Source organism: Mycteria americana, chromosome 1, assembly GCF_035582795.1.
Source record: "Mycteria americana isolate JAX WOST 10 ecotype Jacksonville Zoo and Gardens chromosome 1, USCA_MyAme_1.0, whole genome shotgun sequence".
In the NCBI taxonomy this organism is placed as follows: domain Eukaryota; kingdom Metazoa; phylum Chordata; class Aves; order Ciconiiformes; family Ciconiidae; genus Mycteria; species Mycteria americana.
The window spans coordinates 87,080,159-87,095,592 of record NC_134365.1 but is presented as its reverse complement, the minus strand read 5'-3'; the positions used below and the strand labels follow the sequence as shown (position 1 = coordinate 87,095,592).

Genomic DNA, 15,434 nt, shown 5'->3' with positions numbered 1-15,434 from the left:
GTTTGTAGAAGATTAATGAGAATGAAGAGCCTGATAGGAGAGAGAGGCTTGTTAGCATCACTGCTGAAGGAATCCACTCCATAATCAAGTTTCCTCCCATGTTTGATACAACTAAATTATCCCACAGATTTAACACTTCTGAGGTTATAACCTCTTAAAGTCTCTATCCTGCTGGACTATGCTGTTGTCTGACAGGGAATCATTGTTAATCATTTTACTGAAAGTCCATGAACAAGTTAAAAAGTGATGAGAACCTTCATGTAAGAAAGATCCACTGAGGACATGTAAACAGTAAGATACAGATACAACTTCTGGCTCCATAAGTCTTTGGCTTTAGATAGCCAAAAATGGGAGAATATACTAGGGAAATATCACCATATGCTTGCCTGCTTCCTTAAACCTCCACATCTGGCTTCCTCTCCGCTCATCCTTCCCCTTCCCTTCTCATCCACTTTCTATAAAAATTTAGATCGTGCCTGGAGGATTACTTAGATTCTGTGGGCAATGACCTTGCTTTGAAGGTCAGACTGTAACCTGGCACCAACCACACCACTGTTGCTGTGGCCACTGGTACTCTGTTGGGCTTGCCATGAGGGCTTACAGCGTTGGGCTTAGCTTTCCACATGTGCTGGTACATCTCCTGCCCAAGTAGACCTCTGTCTCCCAGCAGATGCAGACTCCTGCTTTTGAAAAGGCAAGGTGCTCTGTCTGGTTTTGGAGGCCTCATCTGAAGCAGCAAAAATGGCGTCCTGCCATAGACCTCCAGCAGTCCATCCAAAACTGACCTGAGATTGCAGAACAAGGGAGAGTTAGAGGCTGTACGCTGGGTTGGACAAATTTCTGTCTAGGTCCTTTGTGTTCTGGAATAGGTCGGGAAGCAAACACGTGAAACACTCCTTTTGTGCACAGAGTAACTTATTTGAAATGTCCACTATTTGTAAAATAAATTCAAAAAATTCTGTAGTATTTAAATACACTTGTGGTCAGTTAGCTATCTGTATAGTGAAACAGAGTGCATATGAACTTTTAGATTTATTTTATTCTGTAATTTACTGTTGTCAGAGAAGGGTTTCAGAAGCAGCATCTGCTCCTGAGATTGCCTAACAGTGTCCATTGTGAGATTCTGTTTTCAGTTGCTTGAAATGTTGCTATATTTGACCTGTTTAAATTAAATGCTAGATAGCCACTTCGGGTCAGAGCACAGTAGCTGTTTTTGAGACTCAGATCATGACGAGTACCATTATTTTTCAGTATTATTATTTTTTAATAGTCAGGGCAGTGCTATGCTTGGGAGGAGGCGGTGTAACCAAAAACCTTTCTTTACTGTTGTGAAGATATACCATGGCTTCATGACATTACATAGGTATTAGTGTGAAACTTAAAGTTCACATGAGCTCAGTGTGGCAATAAGGGAATGTAGGTGCTAAAGCTTCTGCAAATTAATTTTTATTGACTGTGTTCAAGTGGTTCATGCAGCTTTCCCACAGACCACAGCTGCACAAGACCCCAGATGCTTCTTCAAGAGCTTTTGCAGGATTTTCCTTCCAGGACCATTTCTTCTGCACTGAGGAACTGAAACAGGAATCTCGTGCCCTGCCTTGCCAGTGCCTCTTCTCCCAGGCAGGCATAGGTTCCTATCCTGATTCAAATGGCCACGGGAGAGGAGCAGCCTACTACTATGGGGCAAGGTGACTATCTGGAGAGTGGGTGGGACTGCAGTTTAGGGTTTGACACTGACAGGGAGGAAGATACTGGAAAAGCGAGAGTCAGAATAAAATTAAATCTGACTGAAGTCTGCAGCTGGGAATCACTGTGTCAAGGGAAGAGCACAGAGAGGGTGGGGAGAGAAATAACCACTAGCAAGGGATGGAGTATGAAGGGAGAAGTGTGACTGCTTGAAAAAACAGGCAAGGGAAGACATGAAAATAAGTTTTCATTAGAAGCGTGGGTAGGAGGCCTTGGAGCCCATAGGGAAGTAGCAGTCAGGAGTGGGTGAATGAAAAACCAGAGGGAGTAGGAGAAACTAGGACTTGGTGGACATTTGAGATGGGGAGGGAACGGTATACTTGAAAACAATTCACCTTGTCGGTGTGGAAATTACTGCACAAATAAATGTAATGTCAGAGCCTGTTTTTCAGATGTCATGGGCTCCGTTCCCCGGCCCCCCTCCACGAAATTAGGGAGTTGCAGTTCGTGTCCCTTGTTTACGGTGGGTGAGCTCGGACACAACGTGACCAGCACACGCTGCTGTCGCCCGGGGGGGGGCGACAGCATCTGCCACGCCACCCCGGTGACACCCATTTTGTCGCCCGGAGGGCCGGGCGGGGCTGCCTCCCACCTCCCAGGGCTGGGCCTCCCCGCCCTCGCCGGCTCCGCTGCCGCCTCTCGGTGCCGCCGGGACTGCCGGTGCCGCCGGGACCGGCTGCAGCGGGTGGCCCTCGGCAGCGGGCTAGGCCTCCGCCGTTTAGCTTTCAGGCTGAGGGAAACAGGCAGGAGACCCTTGCCCGTACCTGCGGCGCTCATCACTCGTGGCGTGGCAGCTCTGCCCTGCCTGGCAGGAGCGGCTGGTGCCTGTGGGAAAGCTCAAGCTTCTTGTCGCTCCCGCCGGCCCAAGCTAGCTGTCTCCTGGAAGTTACTGGTCCTGCTGCAGAAACGTCGCATTTCCTCTCACAGCAGCCTATCCACCACTGCAGTTTTACAGCCTTGTGGTTTAAAGTAAGCCAAAGTATTTAGCCACTGGTTCACCGCTGGTGAAGCCATCTGTGCAGTGAGGATGGAAATCCCTAGGAAGAACCCACGCCGGTTATCCCACGGTGGGATATCTCCAGCTGTGAGTCAGAGCCCCTCACCCACAGGGAAAAGGCCTTGGGTTATAGGGCTTCTGAACAAGGTTATAGGGCTTCTGTTTTGTAGGAAAGGTGGTGTGTTGCCTGTGCAGACATTGGCTGTGCTTAACAGTCACGGCCGCGGGAAGCTACATCCAGGGGTGTAGAGGAAGGGAATCCAGAAGGGAAGAGGCATCTCGGTGTGGTACAGTGCATGGAGCAGAATGGTCCCAAGTCCCAAGTTTTAGTGGGAGGCTGTGGGAGCTTTGCATTCAGACTCGGTGCTGGAGGAAGTAGAAGAGGTGGAGACTCTGGTGAAAACCCCCCTGGTACAGTATGCAGAGGTGGCAATCAGTGGGTTATACTGAGCAGTTCTGAGCCAGCTCACGTTTTCCTGGGGATTACCCCAAAGCTCTGAACTTAACTAGTGACAACAAAACCAGCCTAGGTGGGGAGCTAGGTGGAGAAGAGCAGTGTGCAAGAAACCCACTGAATCCTCTTCCTGGCAGAATAGGAAACTGGCGAATTACTGCTGAGGTCTTGGTGGATCAAGGATATTTTACTTGCTACTTACGTATCCTTGATTCCCTGCTGCTAGATTTCACCTAGTTAATGTTATGTTTTCTCTTTTAATATTTACTCCCTTTGTTTTATGCACTGACTCAGTGTTTCCAGATGGGAAAGTGTGGCTTTTCTTAAGAACTTGGGAAAAGCTTTTTTTCTCCCAACTTCCTGGGGGAAGACAAGCCAGTCAAACCTGTTTTAGATGGTAATTTTATGAAAACCGGAACACTACTGCTCTTCATAACATCTGGCAGAAAGGTTATAGCTACACAGCTCTGAGTCATCTTAAGAAAAGGTTTGTCTTATGCAATTTGGGAAAAATAGTGTGTGGTCATGTAATTTAGGAATTTAAGAGAATGTGTGTGCCTCTAAGCAGAATTATATTGCATTGGCAAAGTTAATGTTGTAATTTATTAACCTTAATGGCGTGATTTTGCCTCTTTTAAATTATTATTTTAATATAATTTCTGACATAGTTTCAGTGAATTGTAAAATATATTACCTAGCTGTTTCATCTTATGAATTGTAAAACCAATACAGATCTAGGCAAATGCAATAAAATGCTCTATGTGTATTCAATGTAAATGTATACATCAATATCACCGGTCTTCTGCATACATAGTTAGCATTATGCAGATATATGCCCATATAAAATATAGCTACTTTTTTATATAATATCTTCAGCAATCTTTTTCTTAATTAATAGGTATATGTCTTCTAAAGAATTATTAATATTCACACACATATTAATTTACCACTGCTACAGACAAGTTGAGTCAGGTTTATATGAAAATACACAATTCCCTTGCAATGAAATGATATGCATAATATATCGGCCCACACTCATTTTCCTTCTGCCATGCCCATTTTAAATTATGATTGTGACTTAAAGAGTCATTGGCAGTGTCTTTACTTCACCCAGCTCGGAGGAGAAAACATCTCTCCATGATTTGTTGTGCATCTTTCATCACTGTTTTCCTGGCTCTCAAAATTCCAGTTAGAAACATCATGCTGTGCTCCCAAGAGACATCAGAAGTGAGATGACACGTTGTTTTCTTTCTCTATCCATTCCCAGTTTGACAAAGAAAACAGACTAGGGATGTTCTTCATGTGAAGCCTTTATCCTGACTACAGTGAAGTCAGTTATGATTCATCTGTAGGTGTTTCTCTCCCTTGACAATATAAAGGAGTCTTTCAGCTGGGCTTTGCTAACACACTTTGCCTATAGCCTGTTGAAACTTGAATCATTTTTTTCCTGGCCAAAACAAGCTCTGGAGCATGCTGTGCTGATTGTAAAGGGTAGAGGTTGTAATGGAGTTTCACATTGTCATTTATAGTCCGGTCCTGGTATAGCTGGTTTGTGAGGAGGAAGGGTTTTCTAGAGTATTAGTGACAGGTCTTTTACCTTGTACGGTGGTATTTTGGTCTTGGCTTGTGGGCACTGGCTGGATTAAGGGTCCTGCCTGGCATAAGTCTTGAAACTCCTTTCCATAAGGGTCTTAGATCTAGCTCGCTCCAGAGCTAAGTCTGAGGAACAGTTGCTCTTACATGAAGTTCACTTGGTAAATAAAGAGGTAGTTATGAGTTCTTAGTCAAGTTCTTACTTACAGGAGTGTTCCCGTAACAAAACCCAGCAAAACAAGGCACTCCTCCTACTGCTGGTAGCCTCAGAGAGGCACAACACTGAATAGGCCACTATATTTCGTTTTGTTCCCCTAAGAAAAGGGTCTCTGAAGCATCAGATGAAGCGCAGTGGCAGCAGCCCTGGGGCCACCAGGTTGCAGTAACAGAGTGGACTCTGGCAAGGTGGGCTCTGGACAGGATGGTCAATCATTTTTTTCCATGCAAAAGCACTGGACCAGTTCTCACATGGACTATCCCTTTTCTACACCCTTTGGATTTTGTTCCTAACTTTTAAAAGGGAGGGGGAAGAGGAGGGGAGAGGCAGGCAGCCGAAAACTCTGCTCCCCTCCCTTTTCTCGAAAGTCATCTGATTTCCCGAAAATGCCTAACGCAGACCAGATCTGTGTGCTCCCCCGCGCAGCCTGAGCCAAGAGGATTGTGCAACTTGTTCTGGAAATTGGCCTTCCTTGCCGAAAGCCGGCAAGCCGAGCATCTCACCCCAGCGGGGAGGCTGGGAAGCCGCATCCCGCAGGTAGAGGGTGCTGCGATATTGCGAGTTAGAGGCCTCTTCCCCAGCCCGCTGCCTTGGGTACGTTTGGAGGAGGGTGTGAACAGGAAGAAAAAAGAAAAAGAGAAAGAGAGAAAAGAGAAGGGAAGAGAGAATAAAACCCGACACGAACTAGGGAGAGAAGGTAAGTATTGCAAGCATTAGAAATGGGAAAGGAAAATATTCCTGGGCGTCGCTGTCTGACAGCTAGAAGAATCAGGACAAGTTGCTCCCCAACCCCAGGGTCTTAGCATAATTTTTGGGGTGCTGGGAGGAATGGATTGGGTACCCTGGGGGGGAGGTGCTTTCTATCTTAATTTGCTGTGCACCAGCACGGTGTTTGGAGACATTGATGGTCATAAGGGGAGAACGTGAGTACCAAGATAGAGGTCATCTCTCCATTTTCTCAGTATGGAGCATAGCATCCCTTCTTGATGCTTGGGGTTGCTGTATGCAGGAAGGAACAGAGATATAAACTTGCTTTTAAGGCAAAATATTGACATATTCTCCACAAGCTGGGGTTTTAGGGTCTTTGACCTGCCTAGCAGACACGCAGAAGCACAGGCAACATTAATCAATAACACTGTTTTTTGTCCCAGACCATAACTCCAAAGTCCAATTCCTGAAACTTTTCAGAAAGGAAGATCTGCTTTTTCCAGATGTGGTGAGTTATTGAATCTCCAAGGGGAACTCAGGTTTATTAAGAATTTCATTTTATAAATTAGGTGTTTTTCTTGTAGTACTGTGCTGATTCTCAAATCTGAATGTATCTATAGCCCAAGTAGCTTCCAGAACAAGGCAGTGAAGTAGGGAATAGCACTTAAGACCCTTGTGTTCAACTCCTGCAGCATTACCATCTCTTACAGAGCTGGAGAGGAGCAGAGAGCACGACTGAGGTTGTACTCCTTCTGTGTGAAAGGCTACAGGAGAAAGGCAAGCCCTACACAGCCACAGCATTGCTCATTAAAACTCCAAAGCCAGGAGCTATGCTGCATGCTATGTAGAGCTAAAGACTAGCTTTTTCACTAGGGACTATGTGCATATGTGGACAGAGAAGACTACTGCAATGTCAACTTCCTTCCTCTTTTCTCAGGTACCTTATCCTCTTCTATCTCCCTGTCTGGGCTGATGCAGCCTCCATGTATGGTGAGATCTTGTCACCCAATTATCCTCAAGTGTATCCCAATGATGTGCAGGAATCTTGGGAAATCCAGGTGCCTTCGGGATATGGCATTCGCCTTTATTTCACACATGTGGATCTTGAACCATCGCAGAACTGTGAATATGACTTTGTGAAGGTACTGTCCCCGTCCTCAAGTGAGAAAAAGATAAGAAGGTGGGTTAGAGCTCAGAACAGCAAAGCTGTGTGCAAAGCTCAGGGCTGGAAGAGGAGCTAGACACATCCTTCCTGTTCTGAGCTCCAAGAAGCCCAAATGACTGAGTGTATCTGCACTAGCAGTCACTAAATTGGTTTGAGTTTCCCTCATAACCACATGAGCATTGTCTGCCAACTGAGTGTCCCATCTATGCCCCCCTCCCCATGTTTCTCCTATATTCATAGGAAAAGCCTTCTTAGCCATCACTGACACCTCCCTATTGCAAGGCACATTCTTAGCTAGTGAACCGTAGGTATAAAAGGACGATTTTCTTAGGGCATTGCTTTTCTGTCCCTGAAATTATTCAGAATTAATCCATGAGTGGACATAGATGATTTAATGAAATCAGAAATTGGAAATTATGGTTAAAAACAATCAAGAGATCTGTGTATGAATAGTGGGTATTCAGATAAAGTGTTGTGGTCCATTGCACCACAGTTTTCTGTGATCTATGCACCACAGATTTCTTAAAACTTAGAGACCCACTAGTGCTGCTCCATGTCATCCCACAAGGCACAAAAGATCAAGCATTTCCACACAAACAGACAGAAACAAGACCATCCTATCCTGCAATAGCTATGTGTGAAAAGGAGCAATAAGATCAGGTGCAGCACCAGAAGGAGACCTTCAAGAAGGACCAAGGTGGAACAGTAGGATGGATGTGCTCTGCTGGGAGCTGTAATAACATGTGTCCTTTTGCAACAAACCGATGAACCTGTTAGACTGCTCTGCAGACCATCAGTGATTGGTTTTGCCATTTTAAACCACAGTGTTGATTTTTTGTACAAGTGGACCTGAGGAAAGGATGTTAACAGAGAATTTTTTTGATTAATTTGTATCTGAGAAATTAAGACAGGTATTTCACAGCTGGGAACTCAGTAGGAGGGAACACTCCTAAAGTGTCTTACAAATGTCATGAAACTGGTTGTCTAGGGGCTCCGTTCAGCTGTACCTTGGTTGGCTGTCTTCGATCCTTGGCCAGCTTGGTGGATGACACAGCAGCCTTGGTCCCTCCTGCTAGCTATGTGACGTAGCTGTGCCCTGGGAGATCTACCCGAATGTTGTGAGAAATGCATGCAATTTAGGAGCCTTCAGTTAGACACCTATAAGCTGAAAGACTCAAGTGTTGGTAATTACACATATTCCAGTAATGAGTTAAGACCTCTCTGCATTCTTCTGCAGATCCTGTCTGGTGGCCATGTTGAAGGTGTGCTTTGTGGGCAGAAGAAACCTCGTGCTCCTGGCTCCTTGATTGTGGAGGAATTTCATGTCCCTTACAACACCCTCACTATGATCTTCCAATCAGACTTTTCCAATGAGGAGCGTTTCACTGGTTTTGCAGCCTACTATGTTGCAGTGGGTAAGGTTAAAACAGCCTCCTCTGAATCTCGGTAGTGTCCAGGCTAGCAAGAGAGGAAAGCTGACAGAACGATTTTCCTTACAAGAATGCCTTATTTAAAAGAGATCCCAGCAGACAGGGCTGCTTTCCAATATGGCCAGTATAAATGCTGTCTCAGAGATACCTTTTCCTTGTTGTCCACCAGTGTTTGCTTCACTTTCTCATTTTCTTCCTGCCCTTAGGGCCCTCTCCTAATCTTGGCTGATTCATCTTTTCACACTTGCAGACTTGGACGAGTGCATGGATTTTGTGGAGGAACCTTGCAGTCATTACTGTAATAATTATATTGGAGGTTACTTCTGTACCTGTCCACCAGGTTATTTCCTCTATGAGGATAAGAAAACATGTGGAGGTAAGAGATCTACATGAGCTGTGGTCAACAGCAAGAGTTAATCTAGGCCAAGTGAGATATTGTACATGGAAGACCTTCTCTATCAACCTTCTCAACCAGTTGTGACAGGTATATTTTGGGGAAAAAAAACATCCCAGTGCAAATCTGAACTGGCAGTAGACCATGATTTTGGGAATTTCTATTAACATATTCTTAACATTCTTCTTTTTTGTGTCAAGAGAATTAAGAAACTACTAAATTACATTCTTCAAAGATTGTGATGGAGACCCTTCTTAGCATCTGCTATCTGTGAATCTTTTAATCTCTGACAAAACAGGGCAGTTCAATAAAGACACAAAAATGGGCAAGGGGCTGCTTAGCTTGAATCAAAAAATTGCAAAGTCACAAATGGTACATGTTGAAAGGAGTATAATAATGAGGACCTGAGCATGAGGGAAGGGGGCCTGAATCACATGTGGAAGGTAAAAAGAAAGGCCACTAGAAATTAAAGTTCCTGGCTAATTGGATAGAGAGTGGCCCTGGTTTCAGTTTGTTGGAAAGATGCAATGTTGTGACATGGTTAATGCCGGTGACTGGGGAGACTGGAGATGTAGTGGAAGAGGGAAAGCTTGTCAGCTTCATACATGGACCATTTCCTTTCTGAATCCTACCTGTGTTCCTTCCTTAATCCTAGTGAACTGCAGTAGAAATGTCTTCACTGAGCCATCAGGGGAGATTGCCAGCCCCAACTATCCCAACCAGTACCCAGAGAACTTGCGGTGTGAGTACCAAGTGACTCTGAGGCCAGGCTACTTTGTGACATTGACCATACGGAGTGGGGACTTCGATGTGGAACCAGCCGACTCAAAAGGGAGTTGCCATGACAGCTTAACAGTAGGTGTGGGGCTTAGGGAGGGAGTCAGGATGCTCTGGATCTCCCCTTAATCTCCTCATATTCAGAAGACTCTCTGACTGCTTAACTTTATTTTCAACTATGTTGCCTTTTGAAATTCTTGGGAATACATTTGAATATGTATATAATGAATATATATTTGAATATCTCTCTGAATACATTTGGTGTTTCTCATTTCTTCTGGTTTGTTATTTCCCCAGCTTGTCTCTGGAAAGCGGCATTTTGGTCCCTATTGTGGCAGCAAATTCCCAGGTCCTCCTGAAATCAAAACTAGAAACAACATTCTTGACATAATCTTCCAGACAGACCGTGCAGTACAGCACAAAGGCTGGAAAATACGCTACTATGCAGATCGTGAGTAAATACTTGGGAAAGCGTTCCCTCTGCTGCTGAGTTAGGGAGAGAGTTTGTCCCAGGTCAGATTCATGGTACAACAGCATGTTAACATGTTGACAGCTGCTGGTATTGAGTAAACAGAGGATGCCTGTTTACTAGGAAAAATAATCACTGGGGAGGAAGAAGTTGGGAGCTGGAAGGAGAGTAAATCTTGAACCAGTTAATCACTGATTTCCACCTATCTTTTCAAAGCTGTAACCTGTCCCCCAAGCGTCATCCCCAACTCTGTTCTTGACCCAAAGAAGGACAGGTATATCTTCAAGGACAATGTGAAGGTGACCTGTGTGGAAGGCTACGAAATTGTGAGGGTAAGTTACATAAAAAAGCATATAGCCACTCTGGCCCTCTCAGCAGCTTCCTGATGCCATTTCCCATCAGCTGTCCTGAGCACCTCTGGGGACTCAGAGTTTTCACCACAGCTGTAGTAAGTGGAAACTTCTTCCAGCCACTGCAGCATTTTGAGGACCCTCCACTGGAATGCCTGTGTCAGATGTATTTCATGGCCAGTGACTTACATGGATCATGTGTTCTTTTCCCTAGCAACGAGACAGCATCATGACTTTTCACTCCAGCTGTCAGGACAATGGTGAATGGAGCAACTCCCATTTCAGCTGTGTTCGTAAGTGACCCGTCTCTATTGTGGGAAGCAGACCGGAATGGAGTCTTTAGGCTCTAGATCCACTATATCTCCAGATTAGGAGAATGCTGAAGGACTGGGATGTGAGCATGCTGAAGGGACAGAGGAAGTGAGTGCTGATGACTGTACAGGGACCAGAGGAGCTGAGTGGTTCCCCATCATACAGAATCATATTGTTGGGTGAGGATGCCGCTTTGATTATATTTGATTGTTTTTGTTTCTTCTCTACAGCTGTGAACTGTGGAGATCCTATTCCTATTGACAATGCCCAGGCTGTATATGTCTCCGAACTTCATGAGCCTCTGTACAAAGCTGCTTTCCGGTATCAATGTGATGCACCTTACTATACCCTAAAAACCAAAGGGGATGGTAAGCATTGCCTCTGCTACACAAATGTATTTCTTTGATCAAAGACCTAAGAAATGTTACTGGCATCGTCATGGGGCTGGAATTATATCCCATCAGGTCAAGACTAGGAAAAAGTTCTTATTGGTGTGGGGTTGCAGGTAGTAGTTTTGTGTTGCCTTTGTGTTTAATACACTCTAATAATGTCTGTACTTGGGTTGTTGACCTTAAATGCATTAGCAAGTCCCCTCTCCATTTGCCTGGTGTGTGAACCATGGAGATATTTGTTAAATCTAGCACACATTTCTGGTGGACAAAGTAAAGGACTCAAGAAATCTATTAGATGAGGTCCCTTCAAAATGGGGGCAGAAGCACCCTGGTGGGGTTATGTACTTTTAGGGAGATCTCAGCAATGTTTACCAAGCTGTGCTTGCTTTGGAAATGAGAAGGTTAATACATCATATTATACAGTAATGCTACTTACCCTCTCTTCATCTTGATTGTATCCTTATGGCACTCTTTTTTCTTGTGTTTTCCAAGCGGTGTATCAATGCTCAGCCAGTGGAGAATGGGTCAACGAAGAGATGGGAGCAAAGCTACCAAAATGTGTCCCAGGTACTACCAAAAGCTGTGATTACATACATGCAGTGTATGAAGACCACTGCTTCTTTCATCTCTCTGTTTTTCAACTATTAAGCCTGAAAGTACAGTTGATCCTTTCGATGTTTGAATCACATTGGACAGGGTATTTCTGAAAGCTGTGGGCCCCAAAGAAACGTCAGATGAGGCAGCAGAAAGAAACTGGAAACAAAAGTGGGCAACATAATAAGACATCTGGTGTAACAGGACCTCTTCAAGTATCAGTGTATATTTCTGCACCAGTTTCCCCACCTTCAAGTGTGCACATTCTCAAGTCGTTCAGTGCTTTAGACCTCTCTCTGCATTGCAAGTAGCAAAAAGACTAACAGGTCAAAAGAGATGTCCGACAATGCTGGAGCTTTCTGTCTTCGGTCCCTCCCAAGCTACACTGAGAGCTGTAGCTTCTCTTCAAACCTCTCCTGGGGGTAGTGCCCAGCTGTTCACTGGGCACTACAGATGCAGCACTATAGGGAAAGCTCTTTCACTACTCTCACTGGAAGTCATAGCCTAAACCCTTAAGGTTTAATGTGTCCTTCAGTATTCAGCTACACTTACTGTGTCTGAAAGCTCAAGCAAGATCCCTGTCAAGGACGTTCTCATCCTCTCTGTGTGTACTTGGGAGACACTGAGGAGGAAAGTGCATGGGTACTACTCCTGCTCCTGACTGCTGGTAGTTATGGCTGGGTGTTAACTTCCAGCTGATAGAGAGAATTTTAAATCCTATGTATTCTGCATGCTGTTCAGCTTACCCTCTTAGAGGAGGCAGCATGCCTAGGGCTAGTTGTACATGATGGCTGTTCACTACTCCAACCCCCCAAATATTTATTGGCAAAGTACAAGATCCAGCTGAAGATGATTTAACCCTCTTAAGGGCCAGCTCAGCCAGTCACTTGGACTATACAAGTGCACAGTGCAAAAGGCAAATTGTAAGATAAAACTCAGGGAATTTACTACCCAAGAAGACGTTACAAAGAATACGAAGCCAGACTCTTCTCAGCAGGACACAGCAATAAAAGACAATGACAGGCAATGGGCACAAGTTTCAACAAAGGAAATTCTGACTATATTTAAGGAAAAATGCACCCCCAGAGCACTGGAACTGTTGTCCAGAGAGGCTGGCTAATCACCACCCTTGGAGATGATCAGAAGTCACCTGTCAAAGCCCCTGAGCAACCTGGCTTTGCAGTTAGGAGGGCAGGGGGAAGGGCAGTTAGGGATGAACAGGTTGAACTAAAGACATTGAGAGGTACCTTCCAGCCTAAATTTTTCTATGGTTATGTGAAATTCTTTAACAAACTCTGCTTCATTTAAATTGGAAGCTACCTACTAGCTATACTTCCTTAATCTCTGACTATATGACTAAGGGTTCAATGTAAACAAAGCAACATGATAAGAAATCAATTTCCTACCTATGTCAGAATGACCAGCCTTATTTATGCCCTTAGTGCTCACATTCTGCAAAACCTTATAGAACATTTTACTCTAAGAGCATAGAGCATCTCTGCACCCATAAGACCCACAGATAAGATCTCCATTAACCCACTGCCTAAGATTTTACATACTAAAAGAATGGAGAGGAAAAATGGTAAAACATCAGTGACAAACCTGAACACTTAACCTGAGACTATCTGGAGTTCACAAAAAAAAAAAATTTAAAGAGCAGTGTTATATTTCTAAGAACTTAAGCAAATATTTTTTCAAATACAATCCCTTCACCTACAGGACATAATTCAGCAAAGGAAAAATGCTAACTAGAATGCAATTAAATTGTGATCTTTGACATACCCAACACTGGCAGGGTGACAACTGCTTTCCAGAACAAGAATTTGAGAATGAGTATTTTCAGCCTAAACTGAATGTTGATAGTAATTTTGCCTGAATTTTCTTGACATTTTCTGTAAATACTAGTTGCAAAGTCTATGACATAGAATATAAACATCAGTTATTCAGAATCAAAAGTGGTTTAGAGGACACAGGAGGGAGGGGACTATGGGCTTTTTAGCAATACCAATGAACCCTCTATTTGTAACTGCTAATTCTGCCATCTGATTCCTCTTTTTTTCTTTTCTTTCCAGTCTGTGGGGTGCCTAGTAATCCCATCCGAGAGAAAGCAAAGATTTTTGGAGGCAGCATTGCAGAAAAGGGCAACTTTCCCTGGCAAGTGTATTTTGGGAACCCAAGAGGAGGTGGTGTACTGATATCTGAAAGATGGGTAATGACTGCAGCTCATGTGCTGGAAGGATATGACATGCCCAACATGCATGTTGGGGTAATCAATGTTGGTAGAGAATCTCTGTACCGGGAGGCCAAGCAGCTGATCCCAGAGGCTTCATTCATCCATCCTGGTTGGAAGAAGCAGCCCATAGGAACCAGGACGGATTTTGATAACGATATTGCACTACTGAAGCTGAGGGATCCTGTGAAGATGGGCCCAAACATCTCACCCCTCTGTCTTCCTGGTAAATCACCTGAGTATGAGCTGCAAGAAGGGACTCTGGGCTATATTGCTGGCTGGGGCCAGAGAGAGACAGGAAGACTGCCTATTTATCTTTGGAAGGCCCAAGTTCCCGTGGTGGACATGGATAAGTGCCGATCTGTGAAACCAGAGGGTTCTGCTGATTCTAGTGCTTACCGATTCACTGACAATATGATCTGTGCTGGTGGTGGCAAGGACAGCTGTAAGGGGGATAGTGGGGGAGCCTACGCTATCCAAGATCCTCTTGATGACAGACGGTACTATGTGGCTGGCCTGATCTCCTGGGGACCAAGATGTGGCACCTTTGGTCTTTACACCAAGGTAGTGCGTTATTTGGACTGGATTACAGAGACCATGAGCAAGCATGAGGATGCAGAAGCTTGGCAGGATTAGCTCTTTCTCCTTTCAGCACAGTCACCCTTTCTAAATGCGATGGTTGCATGTTCAGGCTGGCTGTGATCCTTTTCACTCTGTGTATATAATGGGCCTACTTGTTGTGTCTGTGCTGAGTGGAGAGTCAGGAATATGTATCTGTTTCTCCCACTGTCATCATGTCTGGGAAGGGAAATTCTTTCTTCCACTCATAGTTGCATAAGGGGAAGATGCTATTCTGGATAAAGAGGCTCCTTCTGCTTCCTCTAATTTTTTTCTATCCCATTTTTTCCCACTTGGAGAAGACCTAGCCATGCCCCACCTGAAAGGGAGATTTCAGCGAAGACAAGAGAGAATAATTGTTGGTTCCCAGTGTAGGTTCAGAGCCTGGTTTCTGATTTATGCATTTCCTGTATTGTTCAGAATATCTAACAGCATTAAAGAATGTCCAAATTGCCTTTTGTGCAACATGCTATTGTGTGTGTATTGCTTTTCTTCTTCTCAGTCTAGACCTAGTTCTCCTTGAAACTCCCTAAATCAAGTGTCTAGTCGCATTTTGACCCACTACGCTGCCGGCTTTTGTCAAGCTGTAACTTGTGCTACCTCACCTCTCTACCTAAGAGTCTTTATGAAGTTCTTCTGAGATGGTTGCGTATCATTGACCAACCATTACTACCAATGAGGACTTCAGACTTCTGAATCAAGCTGAGCAGAAGAGACATCTTCAAAATCCTTTCATTCACCTGTCCTCAGGGCTTTATTTTTCAAACTTTATTGTGTTAGATAAGAAATAAGGCTTGCTTGATTTAGGGAAGGTAGTGTTGGGGGAGAAGATTACCTGACGTGCGTTAGGGGTGTCTTCTGCTCCAAAAAGTCCTGTATCACTCACAGATGTCCTTCCACTAAGATGGTCAGGGAACTGATGCAGATGGCATATTATAAGAGACGGAGGAAGCTGGGTTTGTTCAGCTTGAAAAGGAGGAAGCTAAGA

The 15,434-nt window shown here is 44.4% G+C and overlaps 1 protein-coding gene and 1 pseudogene across 2 annotated transcripts; both read left to right on the top strand.

The window, feature by feature from the left end:
• The first annotated feature begins 5,419 nt into the window (after positions 1–5,419).
• On the top strand, positions 5,420–14,888 carry C1S (complement C1s). Of its 2 annotated transcripts, XM_075510535.1 has the most exons (12): positions 5,420–5,704; positions 6,159–6,223; positions 6,653–6,857; positions 8,118–8,295; positions 8,561–8,686; positions 9,360–9,559; positions 9,779–9,932; positions 10,167–10,282; positions 10,515–10,593; positions 10,843–10,980; positions 11,497–11,571; positions 13,671–14,888. In XM_075510535.1, the coding sequence occupies exons 2-12, from the start codon at positions 6,219–6,221 to the stop codon at positions 14,462–14,464; spliced, it is 2,070 nt and encodes a 689-aa protein (XP_075366650.1). In that variant the 5' UTR covers positions 5,420–5,704; positions 6,159–6,218; the 3' UTR covers positions 14,465–14,888. The 2 variants fall into 2 exon arrangements, with proteins under 2 accessions (XP_075366650.1, XP_075366660.1); XM_075510545.1 differs by lacking the exons at positions 5,420–5,704; positions 6,159–6,223 and having other exon boundaries at positions 6,817–6,895.
• On the top strand, positions 7,434–8,110 carry LOC142413885 (large ribosomal subunit protein eL39 pseudogene; annotated as a pseudogene).
• Positions 14,889–15,434: the final 546 nt, after the last annotated feature.

Bases quoted from the DNA above. Each gene is read 5' to 3' on its own strand.
- C1S (XM_075510535.1), top strand. The intron at 9,933-10,166 runs GTGAGTAAATAC...ATCTTTTCAAAG, and splicing joins AATACGCTACTATGCAGATC to CTGTAACCTGTCCCCCAAGC. The intron at 10,594-10,842 runs GTAAGTGACCCG...TCTTCTCTACAG, and splicing joins CTCCCATTTCAGCTGTGTTC to CTGTGAACTGTGGAGATCCT.